The sequence below is a fragment of the Ostrinia nubilalis genome, chromosome 29 (genome assembly GCF_963855985.1).
Source record: "Ostrinia nubilalis chromosome 29, ilOstNubi1.1, whole genome shotgun sequence".
Classification (NCBI taxonomy): Eukaryota; Metazoa; Arthropoda; class Insecta; order Lepidoptera; family Crambidae; genus Ostrinia; species Ostrinia nubilalis.
Window position 1 is genome coordinate 2,416,297 of NC_087116.1, and position 18,303 is coordinate 2,434,599.

An 18,303-nucleotide genomic window follows, 5' to 3' on the forward strand; every position below is an offset into this window, starting at 1 on the left:
AGGTGTCCGACAACCTATTGAAATCATTCAATGCTGCCTATATCTGTCTCTTTCACACATACTAGAATCTAGTATGAGTAAAAGAGAGAGTAAATGACAGCTAAAGTATAAGCGTACGAGAAACTAATTTTATTGCATTTCTTAAGAGTGTAACAGCTTCAGTGTGTACCTATAACCGATAGCTTTATTTTGTATTACTATATTGATGTATAACACGCTTTATGTACCGTGTATAATAATGTTACACTATTTTAACTGTACAGTTTGAGTCAAATAGTTCGTGACACCCAAAGTAGCCAAAAAGTTCGCAACGCGTCTTTGTTACAATGAGGGCTATCGTTTTTATACTTAACAGTTGGCACCCCTGGCGATTGACAGGACCTTACTCTACAGTGGCGCCGTCTTGATGAGAGCAAATGCGATAGTCCTCCTACCACTTTAGCGCTCTTCAGTTGGTGCCACTGTCTTCGCTACTAGCAAGTGACAGGACCTTACTCTACAGTGGCGCTAACTGGTGAGCGCTAAAACGATAGCCCTCATTGGAATAAGGTTGTGTTGTTAACTTTTTGGCCAATTTGGGTGTCACGAACTATTGACGCTGCTGTACCACATTTTTACGGAATCTCAAGGGAAATTGATATCATCTCTGACTAAAGTACTATTAGAATAGTGTAACATTATTGTCTTAAGTAGGCCTAAAAAACTCCAGTGATAAAATATTATTACATTAATTGTCAATTTTTTAACAAAAATCTTAACTTTGACCCATTTTGAGTCGGACAGATGCCAAATGAACGTTATATTTGTCTCTTTCATTCTAGCCACCAAACTAGTTGTGTGAAAGAGACAAATATACACCTTGATTTCAGAATATTTGTTTAAAATGTTGACAGGATTGTAATAAACTTATTTAAAACGCGACAAAGCTCGATTTGTAAATTCGATAGCATATCACGCTATAGATTTTCGGCGAATCGATGGCGAACGTCACTGTCTACATCCTTGCCGAAAAAAGAGCGAGTCGCTTTAAGGACGTAGCACATTTATCAACCCGGAAAAGGATCGTAACCGTATCAACTCGAGACGGTCAGTATTCTTTGTATGAAACTCCATACTGCAACGTACACTTATCCGCACCGTACTGTTACGTATACGCCTCGCCTCGCGGTTGACAGCTCGCGAAAGGCGATACGGTGTTGATCCCTTTCCGAGTTGATAAGTCTGCTATGACCTTTATTATATCACAATATGGGTTGTGTGTCATATATTTGCAATTGTAGATTAATAAGCTTTATTAACATAATGAAATGTTTTAATGTATTTTAGTGTATATTCCCATCCCATTCCGTTACAATATTCAATATTGATTTTTGTTTATTCACATTCCAAAATATGTATTTTATTTCAACGTCGGATCTCCAAAAAAACTCGGTTGTAATGTAAAATTGTTTAGACTGTATAAATCCATCCATTTTGTATGACTTTGTAAGTTTTTTGTATTAATTTCGATTTGTGTAGCTGTATAATGATTATGTATATTTTTGTATGTAATGTATGAAATTCACAAACTTTTTAGTTGCAAGTCCCTTAGTATGTGCAGTTTTGTTTTTTATAAATAAATGACTAAAAATATTTTTGTCTTTATTTTTTACGTGAACGAATATCTTTTAAGGACGTAGCACACTTATGAAGCTGGAAAGGGATCGTAACCGTATCAACTCGAGGCGGTCAGTATTCTTTGTATGAAACTCCAAACTGCAACGCACACTTATCCGCACCGTAACGTAAACGCCTCGCATCACGGTTGACTGCGCGTGAATGGCGATACAGTGTTGATCACTTTCGAGATGATAAGTCTGCTATGACCTTTATTCGTTAACATCAAGGGTACTATAATATTCTGGACTAATGTAAAAACGACAAAAATCAGTTACAAAATATTTATTCTTTATTTAAGTATAATTTTTACAACTTACACGTGAACATTTTACATTAAAAAATATAATTTGGTCACTGGTTTAAGTGGGAAACTTCTATTATTATGTATACTGATATTATACAGTAACTATTATAAGTATATTATAGAGCAATATGTTTCAGATCTATCCCTCTCTCTCACTCTTATATGAGTGAAAGAAATGAGCTTTACATACAGGATGTCCCAAAAAGTAGTGTCAAGCTGAAGCCCAGAGGATAGAACAGTAGGGCTATCCGAATCACCCCCACGTATGTTCCGCGTTTTTAATAGTTTTCAAAAGTCGCGGTGATTTGGGTAGCCCTAGTGATGTTTTATGTCTGGGCTTCAGCTTGACACTACTTTTTGGGACATTTTTTTTTTTTTTTTTTTTTTTTTCGTCAGGAAAATACATTGATTTGTATACCCACCAGCCGCGGGGGCAGTTAGTGGGTTATGTGGGGTTCTCCCTGCCAGAAGGGCAGGGCCTACCCACTAAAAACCTGACGTTGCCCTCGGTAGCCATATCTTGTATACCGTTTCACCCAAATGACGTCCACTGCTGGACAAAGGCCTCCTCCAAGGTTTTCCACAATGCACGGTCCTGCGCTGCCCGCATCCAGGCTCTTCCCGCTACCTTCACCAGATCGTCGGTCCACCTAGTAGGAGGCCTGCCCACGCTACGTCTTCCAGCCCGTGGTCGCCACTCGAGAACTTTTCTGCCCTGAACATCTTGTTTAAGTTTTATTAACAAACTCCGAATTACACATATTTTTAACTCGGAATTTATTGCAATTTCTTTAATTTTAACACAACGAATATAAAATACACTTTGAAGCAACGGACACACTAGATACCTACTCTTCAATAAGTAGCAAAAAAACCGTGTAACTTCGTAAAAATTCGGATTATCAGAACCCGTTATTTGACAAATTATTACAAATTGGAATCACCAGTTGGCGCCACCGTCAAGGAAAGAGCTGTCATTTGGCGATGGCGCCAAATCGCTAAATTTTTCGCTTACTTTTTTTACACGTATTGAAAAACATGTTTCTCTAGTGAGTACCTGGCTTTGTATCGAAAATCGTGTTAGAAATACATACTTATTTACAAGTTTATTCAAGTAGTAAAGACTCTGTCAAACAAAACTTACGCCTAAAAACTCGCCCTAAAACTTATAATCAACTTAAAACTAAATCACAATAAGGTTTAAAGTACATTGTGACAATGTCGATCGCAATAAGTATTTTCTTGTTTTAACTAAACAATAAGATTTGGTTAAAAATATTTAGTGCTGTCAACTCCACTCATTTTCGAATCGAAGTTATAACGAATGTCACATTTTCTACAGGGTCATCTTTTTTCTGTCATGGTTTTGTGGCGAATTTTTCTAAGTAGACAACTTCAAAGTCATAGTAATACATATCGTCAGAATGATCAATAAGATTAATTAAAAATAACTAAGTTATTTACAAATAAGGTCAAATACTTCTTTTATTTGTTTGTTCATGTAATTTGGTGTTATATCAATTGAGCAACATTTTAATATTTACAGTTAAAAAAAACTAATAATAAAATTAGAAACAATAAAAATGCGATTTGTACAAAAACGGTGTGGAATCTTTGAAATATTTGCCTAAAACAATATTTATCAATAGCAGCACCCCTTAGAAATTATTTAATATTCATTCATCACCAAGAGATGGCGCTGTGTGCAAATTATATGCCGATAAGTCTTTTAAAATTAAAACAAAATAAACTTACGACATTATAGTCCAGTAGAATTAGCTTTTAAATCGGAAATAATTCCTACAAAAGATTTTATTGTTTTAATGGCTTCATTGGTTGCCCATTAAGACTCTCCTAAGTTTTCGACTTCGACGGAGTTGTGCTTAAGTGGTGGGGGCCCCCGAAAGAGGCATTTTTTCGGTTTTAAGGTTATACCGCGTAAAGGACTTACCCTATCAAAAAGTGGTCTTCATGACGGTTGAAGGGCACTTAATCCTGCATTAAATAAGACCAAATTCATATGTTTTGGACAAACCGTTCTCGCGCTAAAGTTCGGCAAAGTAGAAAATATACGTATAATTAATGACCCTCTCCACGTCCAATGGTTTGTTACCCACAGGCTTCCAAGTCTTGAAAAGGGCCACCTCAACCAGTGTAACCCTATCAAGGCTTTCGAGCTTGATGCGCCTATCCTTGTTCGTCCCAGCCGTTCCTTAACTGCGGTTGCTGCACCTCTTCCTGGCACTCACCTGAACGACTCTGTGTTACCTAATGTGGCTGCCCCTCTTCCTTGTATCCTCCTGCATGACTACGTTGCCTAGCCGTATGCCTGGTCTAAGGTTCGACGCCAAAAATCAACAACAACAAGTTCATATTAATACGCTGAAGAGTTTTTTGTTTGTATGTTTGAACGCGCTAATCTTAAGAATTACTAGTTTGATTGAAATCATTATTTTTGTGTTGAATAGCTCATACATTGAGGAAGGCTATAGGATATATACAATCACTCTACGACTAATAGAGGCGAAGCAGTAAAGAAAAATGTTACAAGCACGGGAAATAGTATTTAAACTATTTTCACTCGTACGAAGTTGATTTTGTGGCGTCGAACCTTGGACCAGGCATATGGCTAAGCAATGAAATCGTACAGGAGGGTACAAGGAAGAGGGGCAGCCACATTAGGTAACACAGAGTCGTTCAGGAGAGTGCCAGGAAGAGGTGCAGCAACCGCAGTTAAGGAACGGCTGGGACGAAAAAGGATAAGCGAATCAAACTCGTGAGCCTTGTTAGGGTTACACTGGTTAAGGCGACCCTTTACAAGGCTTGGAAGCATGTGGGTATCAAGCCATTGGACGTGGAGAGGGTCATTAATTATACGTATATTTTCTACTTTGCCGAACTTTAGCGCGAGAACGGTTTGTCCAAAACATATGAATTTGGTCTTATTCAATGCAAGATTAAGTGCCCTTTAACCGTCATGAAGACCACTTTTCGATAGGGTAAGTCCTTTACGCGGTATAACCGGAAAACCGAAAAAAACGCCCCTTTCGGGGGCCCCCACCACTTAAGCACAACTCCGTCGAAGTCGAAAACTTAGGAGAGTCTTAATGGGCAACCAATGAAGCCATTAAAGCAAAAAAATCTTTTGTAGGAATTATTTCCGATTTAATCAATTTTTGTGTTTAATTCTACTGGCCTATTAAAGCATTATGCCAGTTGTATTGGGTTTATTTGGTATATTTAATCTACTTTTTGTATACAACACCCCTCAATATTGAACCATAGCCGAAAAAATGGATATTGACACCATACACCACACAAAAAAATTTGGTAGTGTCAACTATACTTACGAGCAAAAGTATGGAATCACCATCTTGTGTTTTGTTCCCAACGATCTGAAGAACTCAATGACTATTTATGCATCTATGGTACCTATCAAGTTAAAGTTTGTAATGTAACCTTTAAACTGGTACCATTTTTAATTTAATCTTCATAGTCGTTTAGCTACAAAGATTACTCAAAACGAATGGGGTGATTCCATACTTTTGCTCGCGAGTGTATTTTGTGGTTTGTCTTATCGTATTGCACATTGAATAATTACATTCGTATTTTTTATTATTTGTACAAATTATAAGTAATTTATTTCACAACAAAAATGACGAAAATATACTCCACAGTGCGTATAATGCCAGGAAGTAGAAAAGCATTGTTACTAACTGATGAAGGTAGTACAACCTGGAACAAAAACATTTTATGATTATTGAAAAGTATAAAGGTACATATTCTACTATAGATCAACCGATGCAATACTGTGTGGTTCCAGTAGAGTAAAATAGGATCCTCTTAAGTTATAAAAGGCAACTAAGGGACAAATATGCGAGCATCAGGCCTCCCCAACCCGTCTGGCCAGCGTGGGGAGTGTAGGACAAATCCTCCATTTGCGTCTGGCAATTTAGAGAGGGTCGTGCTCCTGCAGTGGAGACTAAAATGACCTGATGATAATCACACAATAAGTTGGGGTGTCTAAACCAGTACGGGGGTGGGTTAATCGAGTGCTGCATTCTTCTTTCTTGCAGTTAAAAAGTAGGATGTGCAAAAAGAAATGAAGAAAATATAAAAAATGACATTTAATGGCCAAAACAACAATGTTAACAGCATTGTCCCAGCTGGAGGTAAGATATCCAGATCCTCTGTGGTTGAGGATTCCGGGTGAAGCTCGCTTCCACCTGATCGTCACTTTCCATCAACTGAGATGCAGGCCAAGAGCTTCCTCGTTATCAATAAAAATGTACCGACCTTTTCCATTTAATCCTGGCTTGGGGCAGATTATCGTCGTTCTCCTTGAAGAGATACCGTCGGATGCCGAGGTAGTAGTCCTGGAAGTAATCCCGCCAGTCCAGCTCCGCCATACTGAAGGGGAACAGCTGGGAAAGGAACAGTTTATTGTATAGTTCTTGCAACTCACGAAGGCGAGTGAGCTTTACTTCTGTGTGTACGTGTACATGCACATAACGATAGTGTAATGTCTATAAAAACTTTTGAAAAACGAACAGTAGCGAGCCATCACACATGTGAAACTCACTCGCCTTCGTGAATTGCAACAACTGTAGAACATAATCCTAAGCATATTTTACAGTTACAAAGCATCATCATCACACTGGATGCATTCTCCAGTCGCGATCAGTGGATCTAGACAAGTGGCACTGTCTGATTGAATCGAAAATCGAATCCGTTCGCGGAGTGATGTAACTCCTTACAAAAACGGCTTTTCGACCGTCTTTTGACATTAAAACTGTCACGTTTTCCCACTTTTCTAGTCAAATGAACGCATCCCGCACCTCAGTTTATGTTCTTTGCTCGTGCCCGCACTGTTAGATCGCATCAACACTGCGTTCACTTTGACCTGACCGCAGATGTAGAACGAATCCAGTATGGCAAATCTAATCTGCTATTTTATAGCAACGATTTAAATTTAAATATTAGGTACGCCAATTGATGCCACTGTCAAGTAAGATTTTGCCACTCGCTAAAGGCGTTGGCAGCGGCGCCAACTGGTGATCGAAATGAAGATAATGATAGGATTATACTGTGCACTCAGTAGTTGGCGCCATTGTTATTTGAGATCCTGTCACTCGCTAATGAAATTGACGTGGCGCCAACTTCCTATAATATAATTATTGTATTTTTTCTTCAGTTGGCGCCGTGCATAATGTCCTGTCTTGTCAGTTGCCAAGAAAGGCGCCAACTGCTATAAACAAATAAGTACTATAGCCCGCTTTTCCTTAATATTATAGGACGTAGCACACTTTATCCACCTGGAAAGGGATCGTAACCGTATCAACTCGAGGCGGTCAGTATTCTTTGTATGAAACTCCATATATCCGCACCGTAACAGTTGACAGTGCGCGAAAGGCGATACGGTGTTGATCCCTTTCCGAGTTGATAAGTCTGCTATGACCTTATGTCTAGGGCAGATGGATATCTTAGGTACCTGTTTATCTTCTTCGCTGGTCTTCTGCCACAGTTCTTGCGTTCTTCTGTTGCAGAACTCGATGTCCTTCGTACAGAAGTAGGACAGAACGTCAGAGAACTTGTGAATCTTCTTGTACACTTTCAGCATCCTGGAGAAAAAGGTTACGAATGACGTAAAATTAACAGTCTTTTCTCTAAATTAGCGCAAGAAATTCAGAAGGATTGTTTATAAAAACACTCTTGGTTAAGCGTTTAACGAGAGTCACCTTTTTATTCTTTAGGTATTATTATTTTGCGGAGTTAATGTGGTTTAATGCATTAATCAATATACTTCTCATATTTCCAGGTTGGAAAAGGTAGCTATAAAACGAATTTATAGATCGTTTCATCCACGAAGACGCGCCCCACCATTCTTCCGCGAATGTTTGAGCGTTATCGGTACACGCTAAATCATCCATGAGTGCACACGCACACTACAATAATGCCGCTCGGATTGCTCGGATCAAACTCCCCGTACCCCGCGCGACCGAGACTAAAAATTGGAGGGGCGCGTCTTCGTGGATGAAACCATCTAATGTCTAGTGTTACTTACTTTGGTTTCTTCCCTACACACACAGTCAGGCCGTCCATCAACACAGCCGGTATCAAATGCAAGAAGAACATGTAGAATCTGTTCAGCAGCCACGACTTAGTCAGTCTTAGGGATATGTACCTGAAATTCACAAATAAAATTACTTTTTTTTAGACAATGTTTTTGTTTTTGTGCTCATCCGTTTGCACTACTGGCGAGTGACAGGATCTTACTTTAATTTTATTTGTCAATCAAACAAGTAATTACGTAGTTATGATGCGTTGAAGTTCCGCGTGACGTCTCAAAGTGGTACACTTTTAAACACGCCTTGACGTCATAGGCCTCTTCCTTTGAACTTTGGCGCGCTTTATCTCTTTCAATTTTCATTAGTTTGAAAAACTAGAAAATACGTGTCGAGTATTTTTGGATAAATTAAGTAACTGACGAACTAATTCAAACTCTTGCTTTTTTACCCAAGAAACATCCCTATTAATTGTGAAACATATTGTTACTTTGAATAACTTCATCATCATCATCATTTCAGCCATAGGACGTCCACTGCTGCTGCCTCCCCCAATGCTTTCCATGTTGATCGATTGGTTGGTAGCGGCCTGCGTCCAGCGCTTCCCTGCTACCTTTATGATGTCGTCGGTCCACCTTGTGGGTGGACGTTCCACGCTGCGTTTTCCGGTACACGTCCTCCATTCCAGAATCTTGCTTCCCCATCGGCCGTCAGTCCTGCGTACTATGTGCCCTACGCCCTACCCATTGCCACTTCAGCTTGCTAATCCGTCGGGCTATGTCAGCGACTTTAGTTCGTTTACGGATCTCCTCATCTGATTCGATCTCGTAAAGAAACACCAAGCATAGCCCTCCCCACTTCATCAAATACAGGGTGGAATTTTGTAATGCCACCTGGAGGGAAAGTAGGAGAAAATTTTACTCAAAGAAAACATTCCTTTATTTTTGAAAAGAAATAGAACTGCATTCAAAGATTTCCGATTTTCTTTTTAAAATTCACTACCATGCCATACAATTTTCTGTAAATAAATTAAAATAATGTAAGATTTCATGGTTTCCTTTCACTTGATTTATCAAGTTTGTTAGAGAGATTTCATCCTTATACCTCACCCTAACGATCGATGCAATAAAAATACAGGGTGTAATTTTTAACAGATTTTAGTTGGTTCGATTACTGGGTATGGGAGCAATTTTTTGAAAATCTTTGAATGCAGTTCTATTTCTTTTTAAAAATAAAGGAATGTTTTCTTTGAGTAAAATTTTCTATCTACAGTATTAAGAATACTTTTCCTCCAGGTGGCATTACAAAATTCCACCCTGTATATTGAATACTGAACTTCAGTGAACTTACCACACGGCGTTCGAGAAAGGATACTTGTCCACCTGCTCCATATTCAGCGTCATGAACTCGCCCCAAGTGATCTTATTCTCAACTGAGCTCACGTAATTGAATATCGGAGGCTCTGGCGGTGGGTTGCTGAAAGAAATAAAACATTTTCAGTAGTACATCATCATTTTGGCGACATCTACGATACGCCACTACAAACTAGTGTGCCAGCAGGTACCAACAGATGGCGCTGTAACGATACGCGTACAATCCTGAATCGCGGTGTCGGAGTTTTCTACCCTGCCAAGTACCCACATAGTATAGACAAACCAAGAAGGTGACAATTGGACCTTAAACCCCGAGTACAACAACGGACACCCGCTCGGAAGAGAGCACAAACACCTTAGCTTCCTTACTGTGGTTGGGCAATTTGGGCATCCTATCCCACAATCATCATCAGGTCATTTAGTCTCCACTGCAGGAGCACGACCCTCTCTAATTTACCAGAGGCAAATGGAGGATTTGTCCTACACTCCCCACGCTGGCCAGACGGGTTTTGGGGGCATGGGATGACGTTCGCATTCGCGGTGATAGTTTTTCAGTTGAAGTTACTTCTGCCTCAGGTAGGATTTGACCTCTGCCCTTTGGGTTGCTGAAAGACGTCTATGACGAATAAGTTATAGAGACTGGTACAACCTGAGAGCTTCTCCTCAAATACAAAATAACTTGCTATCTTACCTCCTATTAGGATAAGAATATTGCAAACACTGGTTATCGAACTGGACCCGGGACCTAAGGTGGTCTAACTAAACTTTCAAATGTACCTAAGTAAATCGAATTGCTTATGTAAGGAATCGAACCCACGACTTTCTTTGAAAAGAGCGACTGCTCTTAACCATCTGAGCTACTTAGACATTCTGTGAACCTGTGGTGGCTTAACCTCTAGCTACATAGATTTTCTAGAAGAAACTCAACTGCTCCCATTAGGAATCCAACCTAAGACCCTGACTCTTTAACCTCTCTTGTCTATGCCTCACCTCTGTGCGTAAGCCGCGTTGACATTAACCGCCGCAGCCATGAGGCAGTTCACCACCATATCCACCGGCACCAGGTCAGCTGTGCCCTGCATGTCGCATTGCAGGGTTCGGAGGATACCTGTCCCTGAAAAAAGACATTCATATCATCCTCATAATCATTTCAGCCATAGGACGTCCACTGCTGAACATAGGCCTCCCCCAATGGTTCCCAGATTGGCCGGTTGGTAGCGGCCTGCACCCAGCGTCTTCCTGCTTCCTTTATGAACTAAAGCTATAGATCCTGGCTACACAGGAGTTGCAGCGGTGGGAACTAGAGGTGAGAATAGTCCCTGCTACCTTTATGAAGTTATCTGTTCTCACCTTGAGATGGACGTCTCATGCTGCGCTTGCTGGTTTTGGCCTAAATTGAGGAACCTTGCTGCCCCATCGGCCGTCAGTTCTGCGAGCAATGTGCCCTGCCCATTGCCACTTCAGCTTGCTAATCCGTCGGGCTATATCAGCGATTGTTTGATATTGTCACCATTGGGTATGTAACTATTCCCACCTCTCGTTCCCACCGCTGCAACTCCTGTGTAGCCAGGATCTACAGCTTTAACCGCTACTAGAAACCCAACTAGTGAAGGCAGTCTAAGCTAAATTTGCTTTTAGATTTTTAGTAACTTAGTAATTTTAACACGCCCGTATTCACAAACGATACTTGCTTTAGTGAAGCAGCAAATCGAACGCACAGCGTTGAATAGAGCTCTGTGATTGGTTCGTGTGTCACCCTGTGCGTCCACGCGCACTGTGAGACCTCATCAACATTTAAATAATAGTGTTTTTCTTACCACTTCCCACCACGATGCCATTCGGTCCGTTCATATTGTCCAACCAACATTTTACTGGTTCTCTGGCTGATGATACCACTGTAATAAAATTAAAAAAAAAACATATTTTTAGGTTCGGTTTGGTAAAAGGTTTTCTTCGAGTTAGGTTTTTGAAAAGTTACGTTTCAAGGAACGCATTTTCGAAAAGTAAGGTATCAGAAAATTAGGTTTTTCGAAAGTTCAAGTTTTCAGGAATGCGCTTTCGGAAAGTTTCAGAAACAAAGGTTTTCAAAAGGTTAGGTTTTCGAAGATTCAATTTACTAACAAGCTACGAATGGCTGTTCTCACTTACCTACAGCCGGCCTAAAGATCGCTAGAGGTATTCCTTTCGAGTTGATCCTTAATTCATTCTCAGCTAATGCTTTGGTCATAGTGTATGTGTTGGGGTATTCGCCTAATAATCTGAAACAGAAGTATAATGATTCCTCTTCTTATCTATGGTGAATAAAGGTCATAGCAGACTTATCAACTCAGAAAGGGATCAACAATAATCGCATTTCGCAAGCTGTCATCGCCTTCGCGCGCTGTCAACCGCGAGGCGAGGCGTTTACGTTACGGTGCGGATAAGTGTGCGTTGCAGTATAAAGTTTCATACAAAGAATACTGACTGCCTCGAGTTGATACGGTTACGATCCCTTTCCGGGTTGATAAGTGTGCTACGTCCTTAGATTGTCTTAGATTTATGCATATTTGTGTTTTGGTGGTTAAGACCAAATATCTCAAACCCAGAGATTTCAGGTTCGATTCCCAGTGGAGATAGAATAGGTAGTATAGAGCACATTGCTCGTAAAGTGGTGACCACGTGCAGGAAGACATAGTACGGGCAGGCTTTTCACTAGGTGGACCGACGATCTGGTAAAAGTCGCGGGAAGTACCTGGATGCGGGCAGCGTAGGACCGATCTTTGTGAAAATCCGTGGGGGAGGCCTTTGTCTAGGAGTGGACGTCTTTTGGCTGAAACGAACTAGAAGAGATATACTTCGTTCGTTCGCGACCTTCACCAGATGGTCGGTCCACCTAGTGGGAGGCCTGCTTACACTACGTTTCGAGTACTTTTCTGCCCCAGCGGCCATCAGCTCTGCGAGCTATGTGCCCCGCCCACTGCCACTTGATTTTAGCAATACTTACAGAAGATGTAACTTACTTAGATAACTGGCTGTTGATCTCCTCATCAGTCATCTTCTCTATGGTCTGGTTGAGGGTCTCCAAGTCCATTTTGCATGGGTAGAACTTCTCCTCGACCTGGTCAAGGTGCGAGTTGGAGTAGGCAGTCGAAATGTGCATCAGGACCTGGAACCAAAATTATATAATGCTTACCATTCAATATTATTTACCATCTTCCACCACAATTTCAAATAACTATGTACTCCCATTTAGATATATCTAGGTCTTGCGCTTATCTGAGTCAGTGCCTGAGGTATGAAGCGGCATGGAAGGATGTTTTTATGATGTCAAACAGGATAGACAGCATAGGTTATAATATTATGTGAGGGTCACTAAAACGACCCCGGGTGCTCCGTCATTAAATAGCAGTAGCCGTTCGGCAGCAATCGTGAGAGCACGCTTACTCGGTCGTACACTAATTCCAGCGTTTCTCAAACATTCGTACAATGTTTACCTGCAACGCCTGTGGTGTGAAGCATAATGATGGCCCGATCTGTAGTGTTTGCAAAAACCAGTACGATTACACATGTTCTGGGGTCACGGAAAGCGGCTATAGAAAACTTGGAGACAGAAAAAATTCATGGCGATGTCCTAAATGCAAGTCTAGCAGCCCAGCACCATCCTGTAGGGTCTGGCCTGTCAGGAACTGTGGGTTTCCGGCCGAAGCCTTCATTACCACAGCCTCCCCGGCGATCACACCTCAGGCATTGAAGTTAAGCGCTCAACCTATACTTACGTCAAGTCCCTTAATATCCCTTGCTAGCCGCAGCACGTGCAATGACGCCTTCACATTGACGTTGAACGCCAGTCGCAACTGCTCGTCGAACTTGACAGTCGCTGCTGAGTGGAAGATCACGTTCACCTGAAATATCATCATCATCATCATCTCATTAAAAATAATTATATTTTTGCAAGTAGGCCTTTAAAAAGCACTTTTACACGTCCCAGTATTAACCCTACCACTGCTTCGGGACAACGGGCCAGTGCTGAGAAGAAGCAGCGCGAGAAACTCAGTCACTGTTGTCAGCCTCTTTTTCAAGGGTTTATACCTAAAGAAGAGTCTTTAAAATACCATCATCAATATAATAGTAGCCTTTTTTCAGTAAGGTCATTTAGTATCCACTGAGCACGACCCTCTGTTTTACCAGGGGCAAGTGGATTTGGTCTACACTCCCCACGCTGGCCAGACGGGTTGGGGAGGCCTGATGCTCGCGTATTTGGCCTTTAGTTGCATTTTGCGACATCCAGGGGAAGCGTGTGGTCGTTTTCTACTTTACCGGTACGTCATTTCAAGATAACTTTAATTTTAATTTAACTAACTAAGCAATGTTTCTTTAGAAGTTAGTACAGATGTGGTACAGATTAAACTTCCTAAAAGCAATAGGGCAAGTGACCCGGTTGTGGCCACCGACCCCTTTGTGGCCATTTAGAACTTCAAATCGTTATAACTAAGGCAAAGACTAATATATTTCTCTATGGTTTACGGGAATAAAAATATCTAATATTAGCAACACTGATAGCGTTAACAGCTTTGATGTGTCAAGCTTCACTTCAATCCAACAAGTCATTACTTTTTGAGAAGCGTTAATTGTTTTAAGTCTTAGCAAAAAGGCTAAGGCGAGCGGGTGAGTAAACAATCATTATTTTCTAAATCCTTCTTATTTTTTTAAATGTTTATGTTAATCCTTAATAAAGAATACACTGTCTAAGTGGTACTAATGATATTTTATCGCTATTTGTTTATTAAGTGGGTTTATGAGAGGTGGCCACTAATGGAGCTAGAATGAATGAATTTTCCCATCTTTGGCCACATGCCTGGCCAAAAGTGGTGCACGAAGAACCCCACTTTTGGCCATTTAGTTATTATCGTGATTTTTCAATTTAATTACTTAGCTATTTTGATATAAGTAATCGATTCATTTTCAGAGTTACGATTATAATGCCTCCATCGAAACCAAATACTAAAAAAATCGGTGTTGTGAAAAGAATTGTTCCAGTACTAACCGCATAAACTTATACTATAGGTTAATGTTGATTTCCTTAATTGTAATTTCAATTCGAGCTGAGATATTATATTTAATACTAGCGGCCGCCCGCGACTTCGTACGCGTGGATCCCGTTTTACCCCCTTCATCTATCTTACGCGGTTTAGATTTTTTCGAACAAATGTTTCTTCCCGCTAACTCCCGTTCCCGTGGGAATTTTGCAATATCCTGTTGTAACTAAGCTTTAAGTTTACTAAGGTACCTGCATGCATTTCAAGCGTCTAACTTAAGCGGTTTAGATTTTTCATACAAAAGGATTTTCCCGCGAATTCCCGTTCCTGTGGGAATTTCGGGAATTCCTTGTTGTAACTAAGCTTTAAGTTTACTAAGGTACCTACATACCAAATTTGAAGCGTCTAACTTAAGCAGTTTAGATTTTTCATACAAAAGGATTTTCCCGCTAATTCCCGTTCCCGTGGGAATTCCTAAGTATACTATAACCTGCCCAGGAGTATGAAAAATAATTGTACCAAGTTTCGTTAAAATCCGTCGGATAGTTTTTGTTTTTTTTTGATGAATTTTGATGGCCAGAACTGGCACATGACTGTGGCCAGAAATGGGGTAAAGCTGGCCAAAAATGGCACAAATTCCCATTTCTTTTTCTTTTCTACAGGATTATTTTTCCATTGAATCATTATGAAAAAAAATGTATCCTTAGGCTAGATCTAAATATATTTAATCACTTTTTACAAGAAATAAGTCCGTGATAACAAAAACTGTAAAATTATATAGCCTCAAAGTCTAAAAAATTCTTAAAATGGCCAAAACCGGGTCACCTGCCCTACTGGTGGTTGGTAAAGTATAGCTCAATCTGTATGTAGATAAACATATTTTTGAACTTCTAAAAGTAGGAAGCTGTTAGTGGTTCGTGAGTTTGTTTATTCATCTAATGCAATATAAATAAACTAAATACCTAATTGAATTACTCGTTTTTTATTTACACTATGCGGGGAATGCCAGGCGATAGTTAAATACCCTGTTTTACTAACAAGGCAGGTATTTCACCGCAAGCACATTGATATTAAAAGTAAGATGCAGTCTAGAACGATCCATGACATGTTCCTTCCCTGTAAATGCCATCCACTCTCACCTTGAAGAGGCTCGGATAGTTACTTCGGATATCCTTACTTTTGTTGAAAAAATCAATACAGCCTCTTGACTTTTTTGTATTTGCTCAAGCTTTCCGAGGGCTTTGATGTTTGCTTACAATAAAAACTGTGTATTTTGCTTTTGCATGTTTGCCTGGCCTTCACCAGGTGTGTGTGTAAACTTACACAGGCCTTGATCTGCGTCCAAGTTTATTGAAGTTCATACCATTATTTTATTCAAAAAAGTGTATTCCTATTTTCAGAAAGCTTCAAATATTCTGACGAATGTAACTATGTTTGAATTTGTATTAATAGCTATAATTGCACTTACATTCCACTTCCATGGCTGCATTTCTAGAGTGAGGTTGGCCACTCACTCTAGAAATGCGTGTATTTTTAATAGTAAGAGGTAAAATTTCCAATATTAAAACTAAGAGTCAAACTTTGTAACATTGTTTGTAGGACTATTAATGTTTGGAAATACTGATCCTATTTTGAAAACTTTTACCAATATAAATTACGCCCGTATTCACAAACGATGCTTGCTAAGTGTAGCATCAAATCGAACGCACAGCGTTGAATAGAGCTCTGTGATTGGTTCGTGTGTCACCGTGTGCATCCACTGTGAGACTTCATAGTAATGTTTGTGAATACGGGCGTTATTCCATAAGAGGCAGGCTACATTACTATTAGGTGAAGCCGCGGGCAAAAGCTAGTAGAACTTACCTTCTCAGTAAGCGTCTGTCGGTCCGACAAAGTCAGACCGAGTCCCGCCGCCTCGCAGTCAGCTGGTATCACCACAATCTTGTGCCTGAATTTGGGCACTTCTTCTTTTAGGCGGTCGAAAACCTGGAAAAGGAAAGAAGATAAAGTAACTAAACTTACTTAATATGTAGGCCATTTTCAGGGCACTTAAACGTGTCAAACTCTACCACCACTTGGGGATTCATATCGGCTGGTGTTGAGAAGAAATGGCGGAAGAAACTTATGCCCCGTTTTCACCATCAAACCCTAATTTTTAAGTGACTCCTATGAAAACAAAATTCCTGTTATGAGTTACCTTAAGGGTCACTTAAAAATTAGTTATTGATGGTGAAAACGGGCATTAGTCACCTTTGTCAACCTCTTATTTATTGCCATAACTGCGAACTAGGCTTTCTCAACATTTTACATTTCCCCCAGAATGAACCAGTAGTTAGGTACCTAACTAAAGTAAAGTTTTGTAAATTGTTTAGCACTAAAGTTTTTTCAGAAAATCACCTCTCGACTCTCTATAGTTCACAAGTTCGGTAGGAAATCCCCACTTCATTCATCAAATATTAACTCAAGTCTCAAGATCGTGTGGTCTGAGTACATTTCCTTTGAGATGAGGTCATTCAAAAGTTTGTAAGTACTCTGTCAATATTATCTACTATATAAAAATAAGTCGGGTTTTCCTCCCTGAACGAACCGATTTCCACGGTTTTGCATTCGTTGGAAAGGTCTCGGGCTCCGTGAGTTTATAGCAAAGAAAATTCGGGAAAAGGGGGTAAAACGGGATCCACGCGTACGAAGTCGCGGGCGGCCGCTAGTTTAATTTAAAAACCGGCCAAGTGCGAGTCGGACTCGCGCACCGAGGGTTCCGTACAAACCTGCAAGGTTTACAAAGTTCGTTCATTACGACAATCGAGTCATAACTATGGTATTTTTATTGCAAAATGAAATTCATAACATTACAATGGGGAAAGTAACTACTTAAAAGGAGAATGCCCAAAAGTGGTATCGCTCGAAATCTAATTGTACATTGAGGGTACCACACCGTAAATTCCTTTCTTCATTTGTAATGATTTGCGAAAGTAGTAAGAAATTGTAAAACCTCCGGAATAAAATCCGATTTTAATAAAAAGTATTGTAACAATGAGCTGCAATCAGCAACACCTATCACCGAGCAACGACACTACGTAGTTCGCACGGTTGTCAATAGATGGCGCTGTTCGTAGTTAGCTCGCGGTATCATTTGATTTTTTCCTGTCCTTAAGTAGTCAGGGCTAACCACAAATCCCTTTCCCCTTGCAAAATGGTATAAATAACATTGGTATGCACGCAAGATTATTTTGTGTTTATATCTGATCCTTATCAAATAACGCTAGCTTTGGCGTAGCTAGGGTTTTTTTTAGGCAGGGTAACTATCTACAAATATAAAACAAGTATTCTAAGGTAAAACCTGTAGCTATGCCAATGGACACCATTCATTTCACTTAAACCAAAATTACGTCAAAGTCCGGAGTTTTATAAAAAAAAAAATATGCGGTATGATTATTTTTTATTTATTTATTTTTCCTATATTTGCATTATAGGTAGGTACCTACCTCAGCGTTTTGAATTTTTGCGTTGATTTAGAATTTCTCACAGTTTAGAGGCAATTAGATTTAAGAAGTGTTTGATATGAATTTCAACTTTAATATCTCTACGCGTTCATGTGAAAAAGGGTAGGTAGTAAGTTTATAATTATTAAAAAAATATTTTATGTCATGTAAGCAAAAATAATATTTTAAATTTTATATAACTTCAAATTTATCATTTTCGCAATTTTTCCTTTATCTGTACTATATAACGTTGCTTCGTGCCGAATTTCAAGATTCTGAGTTCACAGGAAGTACCTTGTAGGTTTTGATTCCCTAGCGTGTGACGGAAATTCGTCTAAGGTGTCGGTATAAACTGCTGTATCTTTTGATCGCGTTAACTTAGAAGTTTGATTTTTTTACTTCTTA

At 39.8% G+C, this 18,303-nt stretch overlaps 1 protein-coding gene across 7 annotated transcripts in view; it reads right to left on the bottom strand.

Annotated features, from left to right (window-relative positions):
• Positions 1 to 5,527: 5,527 nt before the first annotated feature.
• The window catches only part of LOC135085677 (fatty acyl-CoA reductase wat-like), a 28,371-nt gene continuing 15,595 nt past the window's right edge, over positions 5,528 to 18,303 (bottom strand). For all 7 annotated transcript variants that reach the window (XM_063980475.1, XM_063980476.1, XM_063980478.1 and 4 more), the window contains 11 exons: positions 16,280 to 16,402; positions 13,157 to 13,282; positions 12,401 to 12,546; positions 11,550 to 11,659; positions 11,219 to 11,296; positions 10,392 to 10,515; positions 9,379 to 9,504; positions 8,028 to 8,147; positions 7,455 to 7,584; positions 6,260 to 6,387; positions 5,528 to 5,698 (listed from right to left, as the gene is read on the bottom strand). In XM_063980475.1, the coding sequence (XP_063836545.1) occupies positions 5,608 to 5,698; positions 6,260 to 6,387; positions 7,455 to 7,584; positions 8,028 to 8,147; positions 9,379 to 9,504; positions 10,392 to 10,515; positions 11,219 to 11,296; positions 11,550 to 11,659; positions 12,401 to 12,546; positions 13,157 to 13,282; positions 16,280 to 16,402 (1,302 nt within the window). In that variant the 3' untranslated portion in view covers positions 5,528 to 5,607. The remainder of the gene's footprint in view (positions 5,699 to 6,259; positions 6,388 to 7,454; positions 7,585 to 8,027; positions 8,148 to 9,378; positions 9,505 to 10,391; positions 10,516 to 11,218; positions 11,297 to 11,549; positions 11,660 to 12,400; positions 12,547 to 13,156; positions 13,283 to 16,279; positions 16,403 to 18,303) is intronic.